The sequence below is a fragment of the Dioscorea cayenensis genome, chromosome 16, assembly GCF_009730915.1.
Source record: "Dioscorea cayenensis subsp. rotundata cultivar TDr96_F1 chromosome 16, TDr96_F1_v2_PseudoChromosome.rev07_lg8_w22 25.fasta, whole genome shotgun sequence".
Lineage (NCBI taxonomy): Eukaryota > Viridiplantae > Streptophyta > Magnoliopsida > Dioscoreales > Dioscoreaceae > Dioscorea > Dioscorea cayenensis.
This window is the reverse complement of record NC_052486.1, coordinates 607,892-635,332: the sequence shown is the minus strand read 5'-3', so window position 1 is coordinate 635,332 and position 27,441 is coordinate 607,892. Positions and strand designations below refer to the sequence as shown.

Genomic DNA, 27,441 nt, shown 5'->3' with positions numbered 1-27,441 from the left:
CGGGCTCCAACGCGGAAAGTTCGAATCTCGAGGCAACTTTGACGGCTATGTTTGGATCTATACGTCGCGCCGACGCCAACTCGTGCGTCCACGCACGAGAAAGAGAGAGAGTTTTCTCAGATCCATTTGCTCGCCGTGGCGTTTCTCAGCGTGAGGCGGTGCTGATCGATCGTTGAGAATCCTTGTATTCATATTGATTCTAGGGTTCTTATTCCACTGGTATGCTTCGATTCGATTGTGATATCTGGTTTTACTTCCCTAGGACTTGTTCTCTGTGCTCTTATGCGGGATTGATTAATTTCTTGTTTCTTATTCGGGATTGAGATTGAATTGCGTGGTTGTTTATGTTGGTTTATTGGTTGATGAACTTTGTTGCATGCATTGCAATGTTGTGATGCGATGGGGGACTATTTGTTTGTGATTTTTGGTCTCTGATTTGTGTTTTGGCAGTTTGGTTGATTGGTTGCGGGAGTAGTTCGTCATGGAGAATGGGGAGATCGAGAGCGCGGATGAGGAAATGGCTTCGAGTAGTGGGCGGCAGTACAGGCCCGTCGGCTCTCATGACCGTGCGGTCATCCAGATGTCATCCATGGAATCCGGATCTTCTCCTGATATCCCCAAAAGGTCTGTCCTTTGCTTCGGAGATTTTCTTTACTCCCATTTTTTTTTTGTAATTTATTCTTTTTGAATCATGGCGAATCGTGTTTCAAGCTTTGGATTTTGATTTGATGGTTTTTAGGCCAATTTTCTGATGTAGATGAAATTTATCTTTTCTGACAAGTGTATATAGTTTCAGTATGCTACTGCTGATAAGCTTTGAACACATGTTTCTTATCTTTAATTACTCAACCTCGATTGCAACAACCCGAGAATCATATAATATTCTGGGCAAAATCAACCTAATCTAGTTTTATCCCATGTGGTTAGGACGTATGTTATCATGCTGCATTTATTTTTGTCATTCATTAGTAATATTAACAAGACCAGCAGTCTTTTGTGGTACTATTTATTTCTTTATGTCTCATGCTAAATGGTAGGTTGCCTTTTTGAAAATAGAAATTCTGTTGTTGAACAACCTTATGGATGACAATATGATTTTGTGATTTTTTGCTTCTTGTAGAAAATCTTCAGTGGCTACTCAAGTGGAAATTCCTGGCAATGCAATGGAGGGATCTTCACCATCTCATGATGGACGGAATGGAACCCAAAAAGAATCAAAATTAGAGTTATTTGGTTTTGATTCCCTTGTTAACATTTTGGGGCTTAAAAGGTTATTTTTCTTGTGTTTGTGATCCCCTTTTGTGTGTATGCACTTGTTTGCTACATTTTTGTGAAGGTCCATTTTTCTCAATAACTTAATTAAGTTACAGTATGACAGGGGAACAACTTCCAACACCTTCTAGTCCAAGAGATGGTGAGAATATATCCATTACTCTAGGGCGCCCCAAGGTACTATGCTATATTTCATCTTTCCTTGGTGATTCTACCTGAGTTACTTTAATGCTGGACAAGTTCCTTTGCAGATTTATACTAAAGATTAGTAGTATTTCCTGCTGGGCGGAACTTGATATCTTCATATTGCTGACTTTTACTTTATTTTTTTATTTTATTTTTATAATGACATTATGATATTCTTTCTTATTGTTTACCATAGACCTTTTGATTTACTGTTCTCCATTTATTTATTTATTTTTTTGGACAAGTGTACCCCCATTTACGATAATAATTTGATTTTTATTTGGATTTGGTCTGCAGGAGACTGGTCCTAAGCTGGGGACTTTGATGGGTGTGTTTGTTCCTTGCTTACAAAACATATTGGGTATAATCTATTATATCCGTTTTACTTGGTAATGTATTTTTAACACTTATTTTTTTCGTTCAAATAGCTTTGCCAATGTATAAACACATATTGGTCTTCTCAATAAATAAATAAAATAAAAAAAATAAAAAAAATGAGAGATTAAACTTGGCTTAGAATTTTTGTTTAGCATAAATCTGAGTAATTCTTTTTGTGTTGATAAGATTAACTATTTGAAGATGTACTAAAAGTTTAGGCATGAGTCTCAAGAAATTAATGGGTACCATTAGGAAAGGAGCATGCTATTGATCTTATTATGAATATTTTTGAGAAATACAAAGTTTGTTTAAGAGAATTTGGCTACAAAAATAGCTTTGGCCACCGTGCATGTCTTAAATCAATGTGTGCTTATCCAAATGATTTGCAGAATCATTGTGAGTCTTCAATACAGGAAATAATTTTGGCCATCATACATGTTTCCTTATTGGATAAAATCCTTTAGGATAAATGTGATAATTTAGGCCTTCTTTGGTTGCTTGCTTAATAAAATTATTACACTCCTTCAAGTAGTCATTGTTTGTTGTTTGTAATTTCTGTCTTATGTTTCTGGCTTTGCAATGTGTGATGATTGACATGGATGGAAATGATTTCTTTATGCATGATTTTTGTAGCATCCTTAATGAGTCCTTTATGATTAATCATGAGTATTTTTTCTTTCTTCAATCGATTTTTAACTTGTTTTCGCCTTTTTTCTGTTTTTTGACCTTCAAATCTTGCTATTGTTTCCTTGATAAATTTATCCTTGTGCCATTTTATTTTCATCAAGCTCATTTTGTACTCCCTTATAGAAAAGGCACACCATTTTCTGTTTGCAGGATTGTGGGTATGGGTGGCATTGGAGAATCACTCTTACTGGTTGCATTCTGTGGCACATGCACATTTTTAACAGGGATATCATTAAGTGCAATTGCTACTAATGGAGCTATGAAGGTGCAGTCCTGTTTTTATAATTTGTATCTTTAATATAGATTCTATAGGTATCAAAATGAAGATCATAAATGTTGGCTTCCTTTATAAATTATTTTCTTATTTGATTCTTCGGTTTTCATTCCATGTGAAAGATAGGTGGGGTTCTTTTTACCCTATTAACCTGTTGCATTTCATATTTTTTATGTTTGGAATTCACAGTTTGAAGAATGATTAGTAGTTTTCTCTTGTATATATTATTTGCTTGAATTTTTCAAAGCAATCAGTAGTGTTTGAGAGCCTGGTATATCTGACTTTGTAGCACTAACACCATGGCTAGCTTGCTCATTTGCAGATGATCTGTGTTTAATGTGAAAAATGTATGACCTATTTGGATGATCTGATTAAGACAACTTGGTTAATTTGAAGTTTACTCTGTCAACCTGACACCATATTTTTATTTAACAAGCCAAACTGCTTGTTGAAAAATTAGAACAGATGGGGGTTGAATATGACTGTAGTCTTTTTCAATGTTTTTTAGAATTTGTGATGACACTGAGAGCCACTTTTTTCAAACAAAATAGGTTGTTTATGGAAATTAGCAGTAGCATATATGGTTTGAGGTAGGGGATCTTGCTATCAGTATGATTTAAGCACATGACAGAACTGAGAATTTCTCCAAGCATGGTCCAGCTGCTAAAGCTGGAAAACCATTGGTGGGTGGAAAGGTCAATCTTATTCGAGTTTGAAGTGTTGAAGCTTGCAAGCAACACATGAAATATATGTAAAGCTGGGAAGAATCTATACAATTGGCATAGTGTTGCGGGTAAGCAATTCTCTCATCCATGGATCATGGCTGTCAAGACTGAGAATCCAATTAAACATAAGGGAAATTCTAGATGAGTCATACATGGTTTATTCTGTTCTTCCAAGGGAAGTAGAAACCAACTAACTACTGTGTTACGTCTTAGCTATCCTTGTATTGAATTTGTCAAAGAATTGTTCTAAGCGATTAATGATTCCATGCCTAGATTATGTTGTTGCTTAGACTACAATCATTTATAAACATTGTGCAGATTATGACAAAATATAACTACATTCCATTACTTCAAGTAGATGATAATCAAGACAATGACAAGCTAATGAAAAATTTTGGGAAAGAAATCTTTGGTTTGTCCAAGATGATAATTATAACCCCAAATGTAGTGGTAGAAAACTTTTCTACAACATCCTTATGGATCACTGTAGTTATTTAAGTATTGTATTTGAAAGGTCTGATTCTTGAATTTTGGGGTGTGCTCCATGACCCTGTGATTTATGATTGCGTACTTTTCATTATGCTCATTATTTCATGTTTTTTTCAAGAATTTTTCTGGTTTCCTTTCTTGTATACATTTTTGCCTTGACCGTTGACAAGTTCCTAGTGATTGATACACTCATATACATGTTTACTTTTAGACAGATATCTTTGTTAATGGCCTACATTGTTTCTGTATATGTCTTCACATAATTATTCAGGGTGGTGGGCCCTATTATCTCATTGGTCGAGCTCTTGGTCCAGAAGTTGGTGTTAGTATTGGCTTGTGCTTTTTCCTTGGGAATGCTGTTGCTGGATCTATGTAAGTCTGTACAATATGCTAATACTTGTATTACTTTCAAATAACCACTGTTGAGATTTTAGCAATTTTTTTATTAGCATTCTGATTTACATGCTGAAAATTGTTTATACAGCTCAAAAGCTTAAACTCTTTTCTTCTTAGAAATGTGTTTTCCTACTTTGTTAATTCTCTCTGGAGAGATAAGTTTTCTGGATGAGAAATGTACAAGAATCAAGTGATTTTTTTCTCAGTTGCTAAATTTTGTTATAAAACGTTTATTTTTAAAACAAGGGCTTGCAATTCAAGTAATATTGTGACATCAACTTTCACATTAAAACAGACAAGTAACCATGTGTTAGCTTTCCTGGATCATTTAATAAGGTCAAAGTTGACATCATTATGCAATACTAAACTTTCATCTATTTATGAATTAGCATCTATGTGTGCCTTTCCCTTTGGTGCTGACTGTGAGAAATCCATTGAAGCCCTTCATGTGCTTGAAGAATGATAGAACAGTTTTGGTTATTTGCTTTAATGGTTTGGTAATGGTATCGATATTTGGGGAATAACATTTTATGATTTTTTGGAATGAGAGTAGTCTTTCCTTTCCACTTATGGCAAGCCCTTTGACTTTGTCCCAGGTATGTCCTTGGGGCTGTAGAGACTTTCTTGGATGCTGTGCCCGGTGCTGGATTTTTCAGAGGTATGAAAATTGGTTTATTGTGATGTTAGTAGTCTCACTATCCATGTTTTCATGATGCTATGACTCAACATAAATTCTTTTGAACGCAGCTTTAAAATCTTGTGACCAACTTAGCGGTGATAATGAGAACTTCATAAGGAATTTATTGTCCAAATGCATGTTTAGGTCACAGGATTGCCTCCCCCTTGGTTACCGCAATGTAGAATGCCCTCACATATCTCTACAGAATAGTCTTGCATCTGAAGTTGATAGTAACTAGTTTCATCAATCCCAATGAGCTATTTCATGATTCTCCTTTAAGCGTCTTACCTTCTGGAAAATTTGCCTTTCCAACATTTTTTTCCTGATTTCCAATCAATTTTTTAACAACGTATATTTATTATGACCTTTGTGGGTTGGGCCTTATTCATTTTCCTGTAAAATTTTCTTTTGTGTGCCAAAAGAGTGAATCTCTACATAATTCCTGAAGCACATCTACTATTTTCCTGTAGGACAGGATCATAACTTAGAAATTCAGAAACATACATATCAATTATAGAAGAGTCAAGGTATGACATGCAAGTTAGTGACATGCTTTATGACATGAAAAGTGGCTGAAGATTAAAACTTCTCTTAATGAAAATGTTTTGAAGAGCTAAGTTTGCAAAACATTTTGATGATGTATATATAGAGAAGAGTGATGTTCTAGGAGGACATTTGGGCATGCTTACGAGAGACACCTTTTGCAAACTTGAAAGTTGGGTCAAATCATACTTCTTCTAAGTTCCGATTTTTATCTTCTGAAGTTCTGTATGTGCAAATCCTAGCTATTTATCATTCCTTATTTTTACTTTTATGCTTTTTTTTGAAGCATCTGCATGTACCATTGAATAGCTAAAATCTTTTGACATAACATTGTGATTGATACTTTTATTCTTCTGAAAACCATATCTGCTTTTTGATATAGTTGCCATTGTCGAGTTTAGTCTTCTGAGGTTTTACTTTCTTTTGGGTGAATTTACAATTTTCTTAACAAATGTGCAGAGAGTGTAACCATTGTCTCTAATAGCACTGCTGTGCCTATGAATGTCACGACAACAACCGTCTCCACTCCTAGCATTCATGACTTGCAACTTTATGGGGTTGTTGTTACCATTTTACTCTGTTTTATTGTATTTGGTGGGGTGAAAATTATTAATAAGGTTGCACCCACTATCTTAATCCCTGTCCTGTTTTCGCTGTTCTGCATCTTTATTGGAGCATTTGTAGCACCAAGGAGTAATGCTTCAAGTAAGTTCTTCATTGGTATTTGTCTATTATTATGTTATACCCTTCTTCAAGTAGGTGTCATTTTCACTTCAGTTTCTAAATAACTGTTTGCTGTTTGATGTGTTCCATCACAGGTGGGATTACCGGACTGAAGTTAAGTACATTAAAAGACAACTGGAGCTCAGATTATCAGCGTACTACAAATGCTGGGATACCTGATCTGCAGGGTCCTATCTACTGGAACTTCAAGTAAGCCCTTGCTTTTTATAGGCAAAACTGAAGTGCAGTTCACCAGCATCTAGTTTATACCTAAACATCATGCAATTTAGGCTTCGTTGCATGTGATATTTTGAGGAAACTGAGTCTGAAGAAAATGTTCTCTGCCTTCACTTATACCTCCTAATTTTTTTCCCAATAATTTTCCCATAAATTACATTCTTTCAACAAATGGATGCTCCTAATGTTTGCAACTTTCTAAAAAACGTAGACAACTTCAGATACTAGTGTAGCAGTTATAGTTTTCTTCTGAAGGGGCCAAATATGTCTATTGGCCCATTCACTTATGCATATATATATAGAATGAGCTATTTGAGGTTTCATTTTTTCAGCAACTTCAAGCCTGATCAATTTGAACTCTCAAATTCCATACCAATGTTGTTCATGATTTAATTTTGAATGAGCAATTGGCTGAACCTTAGGTTTAAGTTTGATCGGCTGCTTATAATACAAGAAAGCCTTGTAATAATGATGTAAACTGCTGTCAATTTCAAAATGAATACAAGATCCTGTTTAAAAAGTTTGAGTAAGAAATATTGCAGGAAATAGGATTGGAGTTTGACATGGAAGTTCAAAAGCAGAGAGCAGCAGGTATAAAAGAAAGGAATTGCCACCGGCACTGTGGTTTTGGGTCCTAAAATGGACCCACCTATACACTGAAAATATGTTTTCATGCTACAATAGCTCAGGAATGTTATGGGGCTGTGCTCTTAATCATAGCTGGAAATCACTGAAGCCTAGGAAGTTCTGGTTCTTTTTAAGCTGCAGTTGGCTTTTACTAGCGACAGCTAATCACTGTTCTAAACGTTAGGGGATTTTAGGTCAGCTAACTTGATGCGATATGCTCCCCATGTTGTGATTAATTTAGCATGAAAACAGCTAGGATTTTTGAGGGCAGAAATAAGGTCTATGATCCATATATTCTATGCTCATAACTTCGTAGAAGACAAGTTTATTGTAGAGATTGCTGGTTATAAGTGAAGTCTTGTGTTAATGGGGAATCAGTTCTACAAGCTCACACCAAAGTGAACAGAAGTTAACCATGATTTTCTTACCAAGAGTGTTTTGGCCCTTTTGGGAATTAATTTGTATAGACATGTATAAACTAAACAATACTTGTTGCTTAATAGGTACCTCCAGAGGTTTAATATTGATACATTATGGATCTTTTCTAATTCATCATTTCTAAAATCAATTATATAGACATGATGACATTTGTAATAAATAGCGTTCTTCACACCTTCTAATATATGATTGTTCACTTTGTCAGTGCATTGGTAGGTCTCTTTTTCCCTGCTGTAACAGGAATTATGGCTGGTTCAAATCGCTCTGCATCACTGAAAGACACACAACGCTCGATACCAATTGGAACATTGGCTGCTACACTTACCACTACTTCTTTATATTTGATATCAGTAATACTGTTTGGATCTTTGGCTACCAGAGAAGAGCTTTTGACAAACAGGTACCGGCATTTCTATGCGGAACATTTATAGTTCAAAATGTTTAGACAAAAGCAGTTGTTATCTCCAAGAATGAAAATGGAAATCTCCTGGGTAATAGCTAGCAACCACCACCACAGTTGAAGAATATTTGCATATAAAGATACATATCATTTTGGGCTGTGTCTTGTAGCCTATGCTCTTATATCATTGATGCTGATGGTCTCCACTATATAATAATGTTTGAATCAATTAAGTTGTCATGCTGTCAAGTTTGATAGAGGAACACAAGGGTGTTGTTTGCTTTGTGAATATGTATTTTGTTGCTTAAACTGGTTCAAATTCTCACGCAGGCTTCTTACTGCTGAAGTTGCCTGGCCTATCCCTGCAATCATTTATGTTGGGATCATTCTCTCCACTTTAGGTGCTGCACTTCAAAGTCTGACAGGTGCCCCACGCTTGCTTGCTGCTATAGCCAATGATGACATTCTTCCAGTTCTCAAATATTTTAGAGTTTCAGAAGGCGATGAACCTCATATTGCAACACTTTTTACAGCTTTCATTTGTATAAGTTGTGTCATCATTGGGAATCTTGATCTCATCACACCAACTATAACTATGTTTTTCCTTCTGTGTTATTCGGGTGTCAATGTGTCCTGCTTCCTTTTGGACCTTCTTGATGCTCCTAGCTGGCGTCCTCGATGGAAGTTCCACCACTGGAGTCTCTCACTTCTTGGGGCATTGGTTTGTATTGGTAAGCTTTCCTAGTTCTTTTTTTTTTTCACAATGTTTGCAAAAGAACCTGATAACAGGTTGCTAAACATCTACGTTGTGATATGTGACAAGATTCTCATGCACTTTTTGTTCGTAAAGTTGTTATATGTGCAGGAGTGATGATGAACACTATGTGTTACTGGATGTTTTACTAGAACTACTAGTCTGTGTTTTTCATTATAGCCTAGGGGTTGTCTATTTTCTGAGCTTCTCTCTGTTTGATTTCTTTGAAATTATTCTTGCCCACTTGGTTGCTAGTTTGTAAAGCAATTATACATAGAATTACCATTGACTAGGTGGTTCCCCGGTAATTGTGGAGCAGTTCATGACAAACCTGAAATACTCCAGGTGCGGTGGCCATAGGTGTAGTGCAGATGGATTATCTGTCAATTCAGTGTCTTTTTTATTCTGTAGTACTTTAAGCTGTTCATATCCTTATTTTTATTCCATGATTATTTCATATTTCTGATTATGTGGATTATAGGTTTTTTGTCATTGATGGAGCAGACTTCTTCTTTTTGTGATTACTGCAGCTTACACAGACTTTTTATGCAGTGATCATGTTCTTAATTTCATGGGCTTTCACTGTGGTGTCCTTGGCCCTTGCTACTCTCATATATTACTATGTCAGCATAAAGGGAAAGGCAGGAGATTGGGGCGATGGATTTAAAAGTGCATACTTTCAATTGGCATTGCGAAGCCTTCGGTCGTTAGGAGGTATGTTATTGAAAGCTCCCTTATTAAGTCATGGTACCAGAAGAAGCATATTTCCAAGTTATGTCCATCATGCGTTAATACTTTTACCGTAGTCCAGACAGAAAGACAGAATAATGATGGATATGTGACTAACTGATACACCTAAGAAGCTACTTATTATTGAACTGATCCCTTTTCTAATGTTTCTCTTGCACCACTCTTTGCAGCAAACCAGGTTCATCCCAAAAATTGGTATCCAATTCCCCTTATTTTCTGTCGGCCATGGGGAAAGCTCCCAGAGAATGTCCCTTGTCATCCTAAGCTTGCTGACTTTGCTAACTGCATGAAGAAGAAAGGGCGTGGTATGTCAATATTCTTCTCCATCATCGATGGTGACTATCATGAATTGGCTGAGGATGCCAAGACAGCTTGCCGCCAACTCAGCACATACATAGACTACAAACGCTGTGAGGGTGTGGCTGAGATAATTGTGGCACCAACCATGTCTGATGGCTTTCGCGGCATTGTGCAAACAATGGGGCTTGGCAATCTCAAGCCAAACATCATTGTTATGCGTTACCCGGAAATTTGGCGCCGGGAGAACCTCACCCAGATACCATCTACCTTTGTCAGCATCATCAACGACTGTATAATAGCCAATAAAGCAGTTGTGATTGTTAAGGGTTTGGATGAATGGCCTGGTGAATACCAAAGACAATATGGAACAATTGATTTATACTGGATTGTGAGGGATGGAGGTCTGATGCTGCTTTTATCTCAGCTCTTGCTCACGAAAGAGAGTTTTGAAAGTTGCAAGATCCAAGTATTTTGCATTGCTGAAGAGGACACTGAAGCTGAGGAGCTGAAGGCTGATGTTAAGAAATTCTTATACGATCTCCGCATGCAGGCTGAGGTGATAGTGATCACAATGAAGTCATGGGAAGCACATATGGACAGTGCGCCTCAGCAAGATGAATCAGTCGAGGCATTCACAAGCGCTCAACGGCGTATAGCTGTATACCTTGAGGAGATGAAAGAAACTGCCCGGAAAGAAGGTAAACCATTGATGGCAGATGGAAAACAAGTGGTCGTGAACGAGCAACAAGTCGACAAGTTTCTTTACACAACTCTGAAGTTAAACTCAACAATACTCAGATACTCACGGATGTCTGCAGTGGTGTTTGTAAGCCTTCCACCCCCACCATTGAACCACCCAGCCTACTTCTACATGGAATACATGGATCTATTAGTAGAGAATGTGCCGAGGATGTTGATAGTTAGGGGATATAGAAGAGATGTTGTTACCCTTTTTACGTAGCCAATGGCCGTTATAGTTACTCATTCATTGTGATGTTTGTGTGTTGGTTTTCCATATTTGTCATATTTTAAAGGTATTAGATGGATAGTTTTACAGGTTGAGTTCATTCTTTTCACTCTGCCAATCTAGAAAGTCTTTCTCACTTCTGCATGTATTTCATTTTTGTTCTTGTGTAGATGAGGTGGAGGGAACTTGTAATCAAGGAAATTTTGTTACTGTTTGTGGATATATTGAATAACATGGATGTTGATGTTGATGATGATGGTGTCTTGTTTTCTCTGTTTCCTCTGAACGAGATAGGATAATTTTTATATATAAAATAGGTGCTCAAATGGAATTTGCAGATAAACAGCAGGACATAATTGGTATTTCACATCAATGATTCAATAGTGATGGATGAGCTTGATTTTAACAGTCTTTGTTCATGAGTCATACCCATGATTCACAGTCAAAATGCAAAGGAAGGACAAACACTTAACTGTAAGAAACTCCAAGATTAAGAATATGGTAATAATGTTAAACAAAATGTTCAGCCACCATTCTCATTGTCACAGATGGTAGCAATTTCCAATACAACACTTCCTTACAATTCTTTCTTGAGAAAATCTAAAAATGTAATAGAATGGTACAATTAATAGTAAAATCTTGGAAGGGGCTCCAAATGAGGAGGGTGCGCAAAAGCACACTCTTTTTCTTGTCTGCACTATATATATCACCGACGTCATGCCGTGTATTCACTAGTAACTTAAATCTTTTGATCAGCTATCATCCAGTACTCCGACAAGGCACTTCTCCAACAGGAATTCAGCATTCACCCACGCGTGATATTTATCTAGAAATATTAGATGAAAAGAAACGTGGTAATCATGGAATCTAAGTTCAAGAGGAATCATATTACTGCATACTATTATACGATACAAACATATCACACGAAAAATATCAGCAGTGTTGCATGTGTCTTATGTAATAAAGTCTCAGCTTTGACGATATAGAAAAGGATACTGAATAAAGATGTGCAGTCTTTCCCGGCTGCCTTCATTAGCATATCAACACCTGCCAATGTATTCATTAAACATACAACAGTGAAATCTTTCAGCAATGGAGGAAAATTACTAATATGGGCCCGTGAAATCGAATAAAGTGAGATGAAATGCAAACAGACCTCCTGGATGGAACTTCATGTAAGGGGATATATTGTATACACGACCCTTCAAAACTGTCCAGATTGAACCGTCTGCCTTATGTTGCCTAACTTCATCAATTGAGATGCGCCGTCTATTAGTTTGTCCCTTCAGCCCTATACAAAGATGAGATATTCAGTGGGAGTGAAGTGATCAGGCATGAAAGAACACAGATTTAAGCCAGCAGATAAATTCATTAAAACTTCTCATTAGAAATGCTGAGTCTTGCAGTAAAGCACAGGAAAATAGTCCATTCCTGATGTTTTTTCCACATTCTGTTGGATGCTTGTAGAACAAGAGTAACACAAAAAAAGTAATTATCTCATAGATTATTACATTATTATCTAAATGAAACTATCTGAAAAATTCTATATGATGGTTCAATATGGATAAGCAACTGTTAGTGAAAGCATTCAACCACCTACATTTGTATGCCATGACTTGTAACAGAAACACTGCATACCTGGAATTGTAATATGAACAGAATGAAGTCATAAATTTTTTCATTATATCTACCATTTACTTAAATGGATAAGTAAAATTCTTATAATCTTTAACCATTGAGCATATAAAAAAAATTATTTCTTGGGTAGATGAGCCTAAATCCAGAGATATGTCATGTCACATTGGAAGGAAAAAGAGAGGTAATAAATCACAGCACACCTGCAAGATCCGGTTCTGTACGTGTAAGCTTTAACCAGTCCATTTGACTATAACCTTTCTCAAACGGAACTTTGGCCCTAATGATGGGTTTTTTGGCTGCAAGCTTCTGCTCGAGTGTCCCATTTAATGAATTTTCAGCTTCTCCTACTTTTTTTGGCGGTAACCCATTAGATGTGAAATTCAGTTGCTGCATATCACTCTGGTTATCAGATGTAGAACCACCAGATGGTGCATCTTTCATTGAATCACTGCCTCCTGACATGCAATCTGTAATTGAATTATCAACGTTCTGCTCAGTACTGCCACTGATCCGATCATCTTTAAGAGAAATGCTGTTGATATTGGGTATGCTTTCAGGCAATTGCAATGACTCATCATCAACCTGTGAAACTACCTGCACGAGGAATAATAACAAAAAAATTCTTCTAAACAATTTAAAAAATTATGAACTCTAAGCATATACAGTAAATCAAGAAATTAAGTCAATTAGATGAATCAGCATTGACCTAAATAAAGAATAACTTGTGGTTGGATGGATGAAAAAAATATGATGCATAGGTATATGATTGTAAGTGTTAAATGTCTACATAAAGGCTAACATTCATGCTTTTTAATTTGTTTAGTCTCCTTCATTTCCTCTATTTTTCTCAGTCCAAACGCAGCCTAAGAAACTGAGGTCCAGAGACTCCATACAACAACTGAAGTAAGTTTGTAAAAACAAGGAAATTCACCCACGTCCAGATATTAGATTGGAAAAGAAGGATGAAGAATGACGAAAAATAGTGAGATTATATTTCTAAAACAGACATATATGCATCTTTGGTTTAATAGATCAACCCAGAGAAGTTGTGATATATTCACAAAAGTATAGAAGTATTCCATTCTTGTGTGATATCCAAAATGATGTTTAATAAATCCATACAAGTTGCAAATTACATTTCTCAAATCCAACTCTAGCATTTGTAGAATCAAATCTATGTAAGTCACAATGAGTGTTACTCATCGCAAACACAAAGATGCAGAGTAACTAAATACATGAAAATCTCAAACACAACAACGCATGTTGGTCCAAGTGGTAGAGGCATGGATTGGTTAAACAAGTGGTTTTGAATTCGAATCCTTATGTTTGAAAAAAACACCTAGTGGAAGAGGTTTACCGTCTTATAATGCTAACAATACCTTGCCTAGAGTAGTTAAGAACCCGTGGTACATAGGAAACAGGTGGGTCAAAAAAACAAAACAAAATCTCAAACACAATGAGCTACATATCAGTAGATGGACCCAAATTCATACAAAGCTCTTAAGGTTGGAATGCTTCAAATAAAAGGATGTTGATTTATGAAGGCAACATAATTAAGAATTACACAGCTAGCCCTATATTCATGCTTACAAACTTAAATATATACATAACTTCTCTTTGATGAACAAAAGATGAAATCTAATTATCTTCACCAGGCCTTTCTTATCTACTAATGCAAGAGATAGCTCTTGGAGAAAACAAACAATTAAAAGAGATCACACTTTCAGCAAAATTATAATGCTTTTGAAGTCTTACTGTAATCATTAGATAATAATATCCAATAAATTCAGAATAACAGGAGAAGAAAACAGAAGCCAAACTCACATATTTGTATCCATTTAATCCATATAGAAAAGGAAAACAAAGAAGAACACAAATAAATCACAAAAGAAGTGAACTTGCCTGGCAAAACGTGAAGTCCTCCTCCGCATCACCCATTTCTATAATCAAGAAAAACAGCAAAAATCACAACATATACATATACATACATACATATAGATATATATATATATATATATATATATATATATATATATATATATATATATATAATTCACAAGAAAACCAATCAAAAATATAAAAACGAACTGAAAGATACAACCTTTTAGGGTTTTTTCCACATTAAACAAGACACAACAAAATTGAACAAATTCCCACAAAATAAACAATTAAGACCAGATGACCAAGCTGAAAATTATCCAAAAATTGAAATCATTCATAGAATTATCACCTTCAAAGAATCGATTTGCTCGCCTCGCGATTGAAATTGCGGGCTGGAGGGAATTTATTAGGGTTCGTCAAATCGATGACGAGAAGAGAAGAAGTAAACGCATAGTCCTTTTTTCCCAAAAAAATAAATAAATAAATAATTTGGATATAATCTCCACCATTAGATCTATTATCGACGGTCCAAATAAATCGATTTAATCATGAGTAATAAAAGACAGTAATACCCTTACTCCCATCACACCTATCAATGCAAGTTTCAGTAATTCTAACCAAATGCAGGAGTATTGTAGTAACTTTGATTTCTTTATATATTTCTGAAGATCAGTTTCTAGGGTTTCCTCTTCGGCCGCGAGTGTCCAGGCTAGGGATTTGGGAGAGAGAGAGAGAGAGAGAGGGAGAGGGGAGGGAGTTGACGGTGAATCGAGAATGGTGGACAAGGCGAGGAAAGGGAGGAAGGATGTGGTGACGAGAGAGTACACGATCAATCTCCACAAGCGCCTCCATGGCTGGTATCTTTTGTTTTTTCTTCGAATTTTCAGTTTTTATTTTTATTTTATTTCATTTCCTTTTTTTAACTTGGATTCTGATCTAGGTTCTGCTGTTTTAGTTTGGATTGTTAGATCTTTGTTTTATTGGATTAATTTATTTTCATTTTGCTTGTATTTGTTTGTGAATGTGATGATCTAGCTCTGGATTGGAAATGAGTGATAGTTTAATGGTATTGTGTTCTCTAGTTGGGATTTATTTGTTATCAACCTTAAAGATCGCACCTTTTGAATCCTTTTTAATCTCATTTCTAAATTCAATGTTGAGATCTACATTTGATGCCAAGTTTGAAGGTGATGCTATTTATTTCCATGGTGCTTATGTTTCTGTCTATTTTCATCTGGTTTTTAGGAGAATGATATAGGATTTATTTTGATAGGAGAATGAAAGAACTTTCAAGTGTTGATGCAATGATACATTAGTGTAAGTTGCTTGGTGTTGGACTGTGGTATATCACTCACTGGAATTGTTAGCTTGGGGAGTGTTGTTTGGGTGTTGGAAGAGGGATGAAGTCTACAAGTGACAAAGTGCTACTTCCGTCGAGGTTACACTTCCTTGAAGTGTTACTTCAATGCATTTTAGGAAATATCAGTCCAAGTGCTGAAGTAGGTTTTGCTTTGATTAAATTATATTTTATTCATACATATTTAACCTAAAAATTAGTAAAAAGAATGTTAATTTGATTTATTAAGTTGGTTTAAGTTTGAATTTTGTCCAGTTAAAACCTAAAAGAATGGCCTTGGACATAGAGTTGTGATTACTGTTTCTTTTTGAGCCATAGCGAAAATGAGGAAGTGGGTGATGCTGGAAGTAGGACTTGCTCTCATGAGCACTTATGTGGAACAAACACACTTCTGTATGTATGTGTGGAGCTGCTTTGCTTTCACACTCAACTTTAATCAGCCTAACTCCTCATGCTGTTTATTCACTTGCAATCTTCCAAGCTTGTTTGAACAAGCACATATTCACTCTTCTTGATGTAGCATGACGAATGGTTTCTTTGTCAAACATTCAGTAGTGATAATGAAGAATTCTATTGATAGATTGCGCGACCTGTGAGCAATCTCTAGCAAATGTATATCAAATGATCAATGTGATTCAGTCATTACCATGTTGTGTTTTTTTTTTTACTGGACTGTTAAGTATATGCTGTACTGAATTTTATTTTTACTTTTGTGGATTCAGTACTTTCAAGAAGATGGCTCCCAATGCTATTAAAGAGATCAAAAAGTTTGCCCAGAAGGCTATGGGAACAACTGATGTCAGAGTTGATGTGAAGCTCAACAAACAGATTTGGAGCAGGGGGATTCGAGGTGTCCCAAGACGAGTACGTGTGAGGATAGCTCGCAAGAGGAATGATGAGGAGGATGCCAAGGAAGAGCTCTTCTCTCTGGTCACAGTTGCAGAGGTCCCCACAGAAGGCTTGAAGGGTTTGGGAACAAAGGTTATTGAGGATGAAGATGAGTGAAAGTTCCATTTGCGCCCTCTGCCTAGGCTACTTTACCAATTATTCTCAAGTGTGGAGAAAGCTTTATTTAGATTTTTATAGGTCCTTTTTCAAAGAATTTTGTATGTTTGGATTATGATAACTTTTGTTGGATTCTCTGTTATTTTTGGAACCTAATGTTTTAAGTATTGTTGTTTTTTCTGCACAAGTTCTGTTTGATTGTGCGCATGTTGAGTTTCTTGGTTAACAAAGACAAATAATAGTCTTTGTTGCCAGAGAAATTTGCAGGTTGATGAAGTTAATAATTATTAAGGATTGAAATTAGTGATCCACAGAGAAAAAGAAAAAAAAAGGCCTGCAACTTATTGCAAAGGGCTGGCAAAATGATAAATAAGAATGTGAATTTACTAGCTCAATGTGTGTATATATATAGTGAAAAAAAAATTCAAATATATGTTTTGCTCTCATTATTATCAGCAAAAAACGAATTTCATAACTGTAACATATGGATCTTTTCTTCGTGCCTTTACAACAACTAAAACCCATATGAAGTGCTGATTTAAGCACCAAATCCTTCATTTTCACTTCAAGCTCCCTTGTAATGAAAAGGATCATTTATCTAGACACCATAGGGAGGACCGGAGGAGTGTTCTTTTAGGCTTCACAATCTCAGTTTCTATACTCCCACAAAGTTAAGCTCAAAACAAACCGTGACGAAGAAAACTGACGTTCAGTTTGAGTGCATTGACAGCCTCAAAGAAAGCTGAGATCACAGCTTGGCATTCCTGAGCAAAACATCTGATCAAGGATAAACTGTAATCAAGTTGATCAGCAATCATTTGAAGCCACTATTTCTGCATGAGGATTTTACAGCACACTGATAATGCTCTATTCCAGGCATAACTTCAGAAGAATATTCTACTCTTGATGAGTTACCTCATAATTTTACCATGCTTAACAAATGCAACTTAACTATCAATTAGCACATATGCTTGTTATGGTATCGGAATTATCCAAGAGCTTGTTATCTTCCAAAGAACATGTGCCTAGCCTTAGAGCAAAACTCCTCTGTCAAGGTATTCGAAAAGGATTGAAACTTCATCATTCACCAGTAGTCTCCACAAGAACATGACCCTCCTACTACCAGATGAAAGCGGTTCTTATCCCTCAGCGAGAGTTCTCTTTCACAAACCTTTGATACAAACTTTGCAAAATTATGGCAATCAACACAGATGCGGAGGTTCTTCACTATTCTTATCGTCCCATTGTAAGAAGTGTGCATCATCCCAAAAGCTATTGCCAATTTCTCACTGTGACCAAGAAGGATTCGCTCCTTCTGCTCATCATCCACATCATGCAACACACAACTCAGATCAGGAACATAGCCTGCCTCTTTGATCTTCACGAACAACTCCATGACCTTGGCATTTATTACCTCCTTCTGAGGATGTGTGCGGTCACCAGAATGGAAAGTATGAACTGTTTTCTCAAGATCAATCCAGCTCCTCCCCGGCTCTTTTGTCACCGTCTTTTCCTTCATTAACTGTCTCACTTTAAGCACGTCCTCCCATCTCCCAGCATTAGCATATAAATTAGAGAGAATCACATAGCTTCCTGCGTTTTCTGGTTCGAGGTCAAGGAGCTTTTGAAAAACAAATTCTCCAATATGAACATTAGCATGAAGTCTGCAAGCACTTAAAAGTGAGCCCCATATAGCTGAGGTTGGCTCAAATGGCATATCTAGTATGAAGTTAAAAGCCTTTTCTATTCTCCCGGCACGTCCAAGAAGATCAACGACACAACCATAATGCTCTATATCTGGCTTGACACTCTTCTCATCAAGCATGCTTTCAAAGATATCAAGACCCTCATCAACTAATCCACCGTGGCTGCAACCGGTTAGAACAGCCATGTAAGTAACACCATCAGGTTTAACCACATTCATGGACTTGAAAAGCTTGACAACCTCATGCCCTAGGCCATGCTTACTATATCCTACAAGCATAGCATTCCAGCTGATCGTAGTTCTCTCTGGCATGCTATCAAAAATCCTCCTAGAATAAGCAACATTCCCGCATTTTGAGTACATATCAATAAGAGAATTCTGTAGGACAACATAAAATGGTACTTCACGCCGGACTACCAGACCGTGAACTTGCCTGCCATAATTTAAAGCAGCAAGGCCAGACAATGCAGTCAGAAGACTAGCAAAAGTAACATAATTACATTCCATTCCATCATTAAATAATTTCCGAAATAAATCCAAGGCTTCGTCATCAAGGCCCAATTGTGCATATCCAGAAATAATAGCAGTACAAGAAACAACATCTCTTTCAGGCAGCATGTCAAATATTCTACGAGCTTCATGGATTTTTCCACTTTTTGCATACATGTCAAGAAGAGAGCTACCAACAAATATGTGTGTATCAAAGTTGCTCTTTAATGCAAGAGAATGGATTTGTATTCCATTCTCAAGACCAAATGGACCAGTACAAGATGTCAGTGCGGTAGCAAATGTATATTCATTTGGTTTCATGCCTGTCAAGTAAAAAGTTATGGTTATTAGGTCCTTACTATTTATTTTGTCATGCATTTTCAAACCCTTCCCAAGAAGTACAACTTGCAAGGAGAAGCAGCATAATGCGTAATTTTTTTTATATCAATTCTTAGAAGGTCGATAAGGAAAATAGAAAAGAATTATATGCAGTAGGAAAAACCTCATGATAGTTATCGCATGACAATGTGATAACTATCAAATAAAAGCTATATATATATATAAATAACTTGGTGTTAGCTTGATATACTCGTCAGGGATCACATTAATGTAGACGTAAAGGAAAACGGTAAGACTGAAATCTATGAAAAAACCATCTTAAAAAAATAGAGTATACCACATTTAGAGAAGCAAGTCACCCACATTCTACATAATAAAAGCACAACATTATGCATTCAAATAGATGCACCAAATCCTCACAGATCAACCACAACTATCGCTACGCTCATAAAAACTAAGGAATGCCAATTAGTATCAGGTCAAATGATTTTAGTTTAGCAGTATCCAGAAGTCGATTCACATTCCACATCTACACAAGGTTTCAGGGAAATTATACAGTAATGAGAATCCAGATCATAAGGTTCAAGTTTCATTAGCTAAAAAAGCAGCCATCTTTGAACTTTTGCTAAAGAAAAAGTCATTCTAGTAGATAAACCACTTTATACTCCCGAATAACTAAAAAATCCATGAGATTTGAAACAACACTAAGGCTAGATTGTCTCATCAAACAAAGAAAAAAAAACTTCTTTTTTACCTGTTTTCAACATCTGAAGGAAGAGGTCCAGCCCCTCAGAGTGAAGTCCACTCTGCGAATACCCAGAAATCATAGCAGTCCAAGAGACAATACTCCTCTGTGGCATTCCATCAAGCATCATGCGAGCATCCCGCAATGAGCCACACTTGACATACATGATCAAGAGCCTGGTCTCAAGGTAGACATTGGGGTGGTAAAGGGTCTTGATGATGTGGGCATGGACTCGCTGACCCTCCCTGAGAGCTCCAAGACCGATGCATTGGGTGATAAGCGAGTCATAGCCATGGAAGCAGACCTCTGGTCCAAGGAAGGCCATTGCAAGGAGAGCATCACTGAGCCTACCGTTGAGGCAAAGTAAGCTTAGATTTGAATCTGGCGCGAAATGGCCGTTGTTTTGGCGGGAGACGATGTGATTGGATGAGGAGTGGAGGTGGCGGGAGAGGCATCTTCTCGCGAGCATTACCGGTGGGGAACTGTGCTGCCCGCGAAAACTTGGAAAAAAAAAAAGGCACGAATCTCAAAGGAACAAAAATTTGAAAGGAGCCGTAGGATGGATTCCCGCCTTGAATAACAAGGCTTCTCCTCAGACAGTAACTTCTTATCCTAGAAGCGCTACGTGGTGGTTTATTATTGGATCTCACTTAGTCTGTTTAAGTTCCACGTGTCGTTATTAGGATCATTAATCTCCTCCGCGAGACAACGCATTCCTAGATTCCTCTACTATTTAAACCAAGCCACACAGAGAGAGAGAGAGAGTATTGCCATGGCTTCAACGCCGGCATCAAGGTTCAGGGGCTTCGCTACGGTAGCGGTGAGTTTGATTTTGAGCTCTTTTTTATTTGATTTTTGGTTATTTTTCAAATTTGGATGTGATCTTTGCTGTTAGATTCCTGAAATGAATTTCTTGGATTAGAGCTACTTTCATAGTGAATGATTTTGTTATTTTTCAGATCAGTTGATATATTTCTCATTTGGTTCCATCCATGGTTGATTAGATGCCTTGTTATCCAGATTTTTATGTTTATTTCTTGAAATTTTGGAGAGAAGGAGCTCATTTGATATTTGAGGAGGATGATTGCTATTGATGATTTGATTATGAATCCAAATGAATGTTTCATTAGATTTGTTGTTGGTGATGATGAGATTTTTTACATTAGAAATGGTTTATAGATGGAAATCTTTGATAGTTTCTTGCCTTTGGATTATTTTTTTTTTAATTGATAGTGTGGTTTTAGATCGGTTGCTCAATTACTCATTTGATTCCATCGATGCTGGTCGGGATGTCTTGTTATCCAGATTTTATGTGGATTCTTGAAAAAAAATTGGAGAAAAGAAACTCATGGATTGGATTTTTTTGGAGGATTATTGCTATTGGTGGTTTGGTTTTTGAGAACTAATGGACATTTCACTAGATTTGGTGTTGGTGATGATGAAATCTTTGACAGTAGAATTGATTTATAGATGGAAATTTTCAGAGTGACCAAAATTTATAGTTTTTAGTCCTGAATTAGATGACTTTTATACACTAGAAGACTCACGCTTGTGTTTGGATCTGATTAAAATGAAGAGCATACGCTTTTATACTCATCTCAGTGTTCATCTTAGGGGATCAGAGTAGTCATCTTACTTCGAATTTGAAAACTATGATAACTTGTTGCTGGAAAAGTCGGTAGAATTTTTCTTTTTTTTTTTTCCTTAAAGTAGCATTGAATTGAACTTTTGAAATAGCGTGTGAGTGAGTATGACTCTGTGCTGAGGTAGGGGCTGTGTACACTCGTTCCTACTGGTATTAATACTGTAAGAATTTTGTGCATCAGACTGCACTTTGCAGTCTTCCTTGAGAAATTTTCTTGATTGAAGATAAAGACTTACTTGCAAATTTTGGATAATTGAGGACTGGACTTACTTTTAGAAAATGTGCTTGGTCTAAAAATATGCAAAAATACGATCACTTCTTTATTTGGATTGCAGTCTTCCTTGAGACATTTTCTTGAAGCTTCAGCTTTAATACAATACTTGATGAAGTCTAGCCTGATATTTTCTTTTTCTGTGAATTGCATATGAAAATAAAGCAAGTGAAACAAGAACATGCCTGACCTCTTTGGTTCATATCATTCTTCTTAAAGAGTGCATGCCTTTCAATGTAGAAGATCATAACATGAGTAAATCGGCCATTGGATCCCTAATTTCAAGGAATTGATTAATAAAATTCTAGAAACCAAACTAATAGTCCTGAGATAAACTTAACGATAAAGGAAACAATAGTAAGTGAAGATAAGGTTGTCCTTTAGAATAGAACAGTGAAAAGAATAGTTATGCTGAGTCAATGTCATTGAAATTGAGGGTTTTGATTGTAACATCTAGAAATTCCTTATGCTTGGTCGGTGATTTGCACATAAATTGGCAAAATTCAAGGGCTTTGAAACTTAACTATCTTGGAATGGGACAGTCCACGTCAGATGGAATGCTTTGAGCTTTGGTTAATGTTATTTTGCTTAATATTGTCCAATATATTTGTTGAATACTGTTTCATGAATCAATTACCTCTCTGTTTGAGCAATGTTTTCTTGGTTTGCTCGTTTTAATTACTGCTAAGCTATAAATTCACACTATATGCTTCTCCTTGTCTGAAATTGCTTGTGTTCCTTACTGGAAGGGAAGGTAAGCCCTGGATGAATTACATTTTATTTTTGCATTGGGAGGGTACATCTATGCCCTGAAGTAGACCGAAAATTTTTAATCGTATTATATGCTCTGTGGAACTCCAGGATATTATTTTATTTTACACTTGAGCTTTGTTTACGAGTTACTAGAGAAAATTTCCAGAAAATTTTAGGTATAGCTTTGATATATATATATATGTGATACATGACCTCTTACAGGTTTCAAGTTTTAGGCATGTAGTGATTTCCCACTAAAACAGCGTTTTTGCTTTGCTTGTAGGAAAAACAAAATCATCCATTTTTGGGTAAGGTATAAGGCTATTTTACCAGAAAGGGCAAAGATAGAAACGTTATATAATGAAAATAGGGCATGAAATATCTCCTCCCAGATTTACCTAACAAGACGTAGGGGCTTTTTCATATTAAGAGCTAGACATCTAGCGTCACATCTGTCGGCTGGTGCTTGTGGCCTCTTTTGAGTTTTGTCTTAATCCATCGGTTGTGCTCCAATTGACGATCCAGACGAACATTTGAGTGTTTCCTACTTTTCTTGAACAAATCAAACAATAATATATTTGCACATTCAAGTTGCTCTTTGACGAGAAATTAAGAGTGCCCAAATGAAGGCTTGCTTGTTATGTAGTATTATATATATATATACATGCTCGTAATAGACTGAAATGAGAACCAAGAACCAAGAGAAGTCAATAATAGGATCTGAAGAACAGAATTACCAAATACTAGACAATGTAGACATTATATATAATATATATGGCGAGAGAAGTTAGGGTTTCATCATTTCCTCCAAGCAAATAGCAGAGAAATTGACAATCCTAAAGAATGCATAGAGAGAGGTTAGGTCTCTTCTCCCACCCTACTCTGCCTCCTAACAAGCACTTATCAGTTATGTACAATGAGGATTTAACAAGAAAACACTACTCCCTTCTGGCTTTCTCATAGTTCTGTCTTCAACTGGTTAGCATGCATGGGCACTGCAAGAACAAGCAAATCAAGTATAGAAATCAGTGTATCAAGAAAAATAAGTTATTCGTGTGTATGATAAAAAATATTGAAACCTCAAGCAAGCCCAATTTTTGTGATTAAGGATGTGTTTGGTTGGACCACGGAACATTAGCAATTTTCTTCCAATCGAGACAAAAATCAGGACTTAAAATTCATTTTAGTTATTGTATGAGATCAGTAATTTATTTAGTTGTTGGGGTTGCTGTAATTCAGTAAGAACTAGGGGAACAAGAGGTGAAGAGTGGTCCCTAGTAAGAGAAGAGATGCCAAATGGTGGACCCTGATGTTGTGTCCTTGCAAGTGATTGGCCGGTCCTTAACTATTATCAGGGGAAGGGCCTGAATGAACATTGAAGCAATAATTTAAGGCCATTGGAGCTGAAAACGGCCAATCAGATGGGGGTACAGATCAATAAAAAATCTGTGACTTTTTTTCAAAATAAAATAAAATAAAATAAATAAAATCTGTAGACAAACCAGGACAGCCCTAAAGAAAGACAAGTCTGGGACCCTTTCCTACAGCTTATCATCCACAGAGGAAGGAATAGGAACACCTAAGCTCTCCATGGACAAGGACACTCTAGCAGGCATCCCTGAATGAAATGCTTAAGAGTCACAAAACTGGTAATCTTGAAAGCTAAGTAAATTGTCTCAAAAGCTAAGCTGCAATTATTTTCAGCCAAGAACCTACAGTACTTTTAATATAATACCACCGGTTGAAAATTTTACTAATATGGTGATCCTTTTTTAAAGGTTGAGTCTTAGTTAAAGAACATTTAAAACTTTAGCTGACCAGTCATACGACCTAGTATGTCAGTAAACATACAGGCACTGCCATATTGGATGGTTGCGTCAACAAGGAGAGAAAAAGAAATACTTCCAACCTTTCTTCTACCACTCCCGGGAAAGTAACTTCCCATCCCCATTCCAGTAAAAAATTAGGGCCGTCCAAGTTTAACTTTCATATAGTTTCTTATTTTTGTTTTTATTTTAAACTGTTATCACACCAAACAAGGGTTAGTTTAGAAATGCACGCCCAAACTTTGACTCACTAAGTCAAACAAAGATAGAAAATATAGGTGAGAAAGCGTAGAAAACAAACAATTAACTGGAGAAAAAGAAGCAGCAGCAGTTTACCAGAAGTGACGGGGTCATAGGCGAAAAGGGCGGTAGCGGGGTTGCCGATAAAGACGCGCGGCTGCTGCTGGTGCTGATGCTGGTCCTGAGTCTCGTCCCTATCCCATTGCTGCCGCTCCTCCTCTGTCTCTGTCTGTACTACATCAATGTCACACATGTTCTGCTCCTGCTGCCTTCTACCAACATTTCCCATACCCTCTTCCGTCCACATTCCCATCTCACTCCCAACTGTTAATACCCTTCCACACTGAACAAACGCACCCAAAACAATTCATCACTCTTATAACCATCAACTCCCTCAATTTCAACTAGGCTTACCAAACATTAAGAATGAACAAATAAACAATAACCAAAGAGTCTTAGCAGCACGTGTATGTTAATTAGTGTATGCGCAGTTACTGATCCCAAAGCAAAGAAAATGTCCCCATTTTCTTTGTTTGTTCAAGGGGGTTGTTGTTATTATGTGCTTGTGTAGTATGTATGCTAGCTTTTGTTCAAGAGAAAATTAGCTTGTAGTAGTAGTACCATGAACGTAAGAAAGAACTAAAGAAACTAGAAAGTCATAATTTCCTGCTGGTGCTGGTTCCTAAAAATTAAAAACTTTTTTTAAAAAAAAGACATGGGAATCAGAGAAAACACGAAGACCAAGAAGGTCAGGTACCTCTGCCGATAAAAAGCTGTCGAGGCCGCTGAAGTCTATCCGGGGGGTCACCGCTGCCAGCCTCATCGACAGGAACTGCAAACCCCAACAACCAACTTGTTGACAAAACGATGAGACATCCATAAAACCCAACACAAACTACACTGTCAGGGGTATTTTTGGAAATTAACAAGGATTTTATATTGCTCTCTATACATACCTCAACTAGCCGCTGCAATGACTGGACGTGGTTGATGATTTCGTCCAGCACCAGCGCCGTGCCTGATATCTGATTTATATATATATATATATATATATTTAATTTACAAAGTAAATTCAAATAGTTAGCAAGTTGAAAAAGCGTGTGCTGCATTAATTAACTAAGTAAAACGATTTGATTAGGGACATTGATGTATTTCCGGCATGTGAACAACGAGGACATAAATTCCGGTATTCATTAGAAACATTGGGATTTTGATTTTACCACAATCGTACACCCCTTTTTATATAACAATAATAATAATGACTTGCCTTCTAAACGAAAAACTAATTAATTAAAAGCCTTTTCTTTTTTCCTATTAGGCAGACCCTTTCAATATATATATATATATATATATTTATAAAGTTTAGGGACACAATGAATAATTAACCTTATGGGCAAAAGATCAATAATGCGGTAAACGGCAGAGAAAAGGAAAGCCTGAAAAATGCAAAACTTTTACAAGCATCTGTCATTGTTTCCAATCCCAACCCGACCGCATGTTTGGTAGACCAACCGGATCACACCACCCCACGAATCCAACTGTTTGCCTACCCACTACTTCTTCATTAAGACCCTTTGATTCGACCAAAATAACAACCATGCCATATAAACCTTTTTATTTCACCCAAATAAAATAAAATAAAATAACTTTTAAATCAGGCTGACCTTGCTGCAACCGGGGACCAATTCCTGCAGCAGCTTCATCCTAGCATTTATTTTCTCCCTCCTTGCCTAAAAAAATTAATTTTAAAAAAAACAACATTTTAAAGAAAATTTTTTTAAAAAAAAAAAGAAAAATAATTAATCAATGATTAGATTCTAATGACGAGGATTACTCTTTCTGCCAAACTATGGCTATCAGTGGCCTGGCCACGCCGAGCTCGGACGTGGACGTAAGGGAGCTTCTCGTTCTCCTCCGATGGTTTTCCGGCTCCCTCTTCTCCACTCCGGCTCTTCTTCGCCGGTGGCTTAGCCTGTAACCAAACCGCGTTTCCAGATTCGCACAAGAGAATGGAAAAGCAATGAAATATAACCCTAGAATTCTCTATACCTTGTTCCGGTCACCGTCCTTCCGTTTCACCGGCCGCTGAGGCCGGTCACCGGAGTCGGAGTCCACAGGCTCCAGCTTCGGGCGTGGTGCGTGGCTGCCGGAGTTTGACGCCTGTGGAGACTCCCCCAGCGGCGGCGAAGACGGAGAACTTGGCGGCGCGCTCGACCAGCGCGGTGTTAGATGGGAACGTCGGCGAGCAACCGAGAGGCAGCACAGCAGTTGAGCGCCGGTAGATCTCACCGGGTTCGTGGAGGAGCTCGACGGCCTGGTTCGGTGGTAGGCCGAGAAGGGCCGTGAATGAGCTTCCGTTAGCCGGGGATGACCCATCTCGCATCAAACTCTGGATCTCCAACTCGAACCGGAGCGTCTCGGCGATCTCCGGCGTGTAGTTGCCGGAGTTCCCCGATCCGGCGCCGGTACTCCGTGCCGGCTCCATGCGATCCTCAATTGTAGCAAAACGCACCTGAATCCGGCAACGATCTCTGTGAATTCCGTGATCCGGAGCCCTAATTCGGCTCTGAATCGCGAGGTTTCGTCGATGCAAACGATGGCGGTGCTGACGGCAGTGAAAAGGGGCCACTGGCGGTGCTTCAGAGCATTATATAAAGGACAAGAGTGAAACGTTATTAATTAATTAATTAATTAATTAAGAGTATTAGTTTTTTTAAAAAAA

At 37.2% G+C, this 27,441-nt stretch overlaps 5 protein-coding genes across 6 annotated transcripts; 2 read left to right on the top strand and 3 right to left on the bottom strand.

Moving 5' to 3' along the window:
• Positions 1-94: 94 nt before the first annotated feature.
• On the top strand, positions 95-11,078 carry LOC120278732 (cation-chloride cotransporter 1). Of its 2 annotated transcripts, XM_039285457.1 has the most exons (14): positions 95-219; positions 451-624; positions 1,121-1,270; positions 1,371-1,449; positions 1,756-1,847; positions 2,674-2,788; positions 4,283-4,383; positions 5,004-5,065; positions 6,089-6,334; positions 6,448-6,562; positions 7,860-8,054; positions 8,385-8,785; positions 9,361-9,522; positions 9,729-11,078. In XM_039285457.1, exons 2-14 carry the CDS (start codon positions 482-484, stop codon positions 10,817-10,819), a joined length of 2,952 nt encoding a protein of 983 aa, XP_039141391.1. In that variant the 5' UTR covers positions 95-219; positions 451-481; the 3' UTR covers positions 10,820-11,078. The 2 variants fall into 2 exon arrangements, with proteins under 2 accessions (XP_039141391.1, XP_039141392.1); XM_039285458.1 differs by lacking the exons at positions 95-219; positions 451-624 and having other exon boundaries at positions 1,134-1,270; positions 1,379-1,449.
• Positions 11,079-11,293: 215 nt separating this feature from the next.
• Positions 11,294-14,801, bottom strand: LOC120278736 (cytochrome b5 domain-containing protein RLF). The gene is made up of 6 exons (XM_039285463.1): positions 14,694-14,801; positions 14,366-14,403; positions 12,664-13,057; positions 11,982-12,116; positions 11,822-11,872; positions 11,294-11,651 (listed from the first exon to the last, which is right to left on the bottom strand). The coding sequence occupies exons 2-6, from the start codon at positions 14,399-14,401 to the stop codon at positions 11,578-11,580; spliced, it is 690 nt and encodes a 229-aa protein (XP_039141397.1). The 5' UTR covers positions 14,402-14,403; positions 14,694-14,801; the 3' UTR covers positions 11,294-11,577.
• A 239-nt stretch (positions 14,802-15,040) lies between these two features.
• Positions 15,041-16,884, top strand: LOC120278731 (60S ribosomal protein L31). The gene is made up of 2 exons (XM_039285456.1): positions 15,041-15,201; positions 16,424-16,884. Exons 1-2 carry the CDS (start codon positions 15,119-15,121, stop codon positions 16,704-16,706), a joined length of 366 nt encoding a protein of 121 aa, XP_039141390.1. The 5' UTR covers positions 15,041-15,118; the 3' UTR covers positions 16,707-16,884.
• Positions 16,885-17,094: 210 nt separating this feature from the next.
• Positions 17,095-20,471, bottom strand: LOC120278922 (putative pentatricopeptide repeat-containing protein At3g13770, mitochondrial). Its single transcript, XM_039285666.1, has 2 exons — positions 19,994-20,471; positions 17,095-19,223 (listed from the first exon to the last, which is right to left on the bottom strand). The coding sequence occupies exons 1-2, from the start codon at positions 20,451-20,453 to the stop codon at positions 17,791-17,793; spliced, it is 1,893 nt and encodes a 630-aa protein (XP_039141600.1). The 5' UTR covers positions 20,454-20,471; the 3' UTR covers positions 17,095-17,790.
• A 2,889-nt stretch (positions 20,472-23,360) lies between these two features.
• LOC120279276 (transcription factor bHLH60-like) lies at positions 23,361-27,350 on the bottom strand. The gene is made up of 7 exons (XM_039286164.1): positions 26,769-27,350; positions 26,554-26,691; positions 26,384-26,449; positions 25,676-25,744; positions 25,477-25,551; positions 24,816-25,062; positions 23,361-23,648 (listed from the first exon to the last, which is right to left on the bottom strand). The coding sequence occupies exons 1-7, from the start codon at positions 27,093-27,095 to the stop codon at positions 23,611-23,613; spliced, it is 960 nt and encodes a 319-aa protein (XP_039142098.1). The 5' UTR covers positions 27,096-27,350; the 3' UTR covers positions 23,361-23,610.
• Positions 27,351-27,441: the final 91 nt, after the last annotated feature.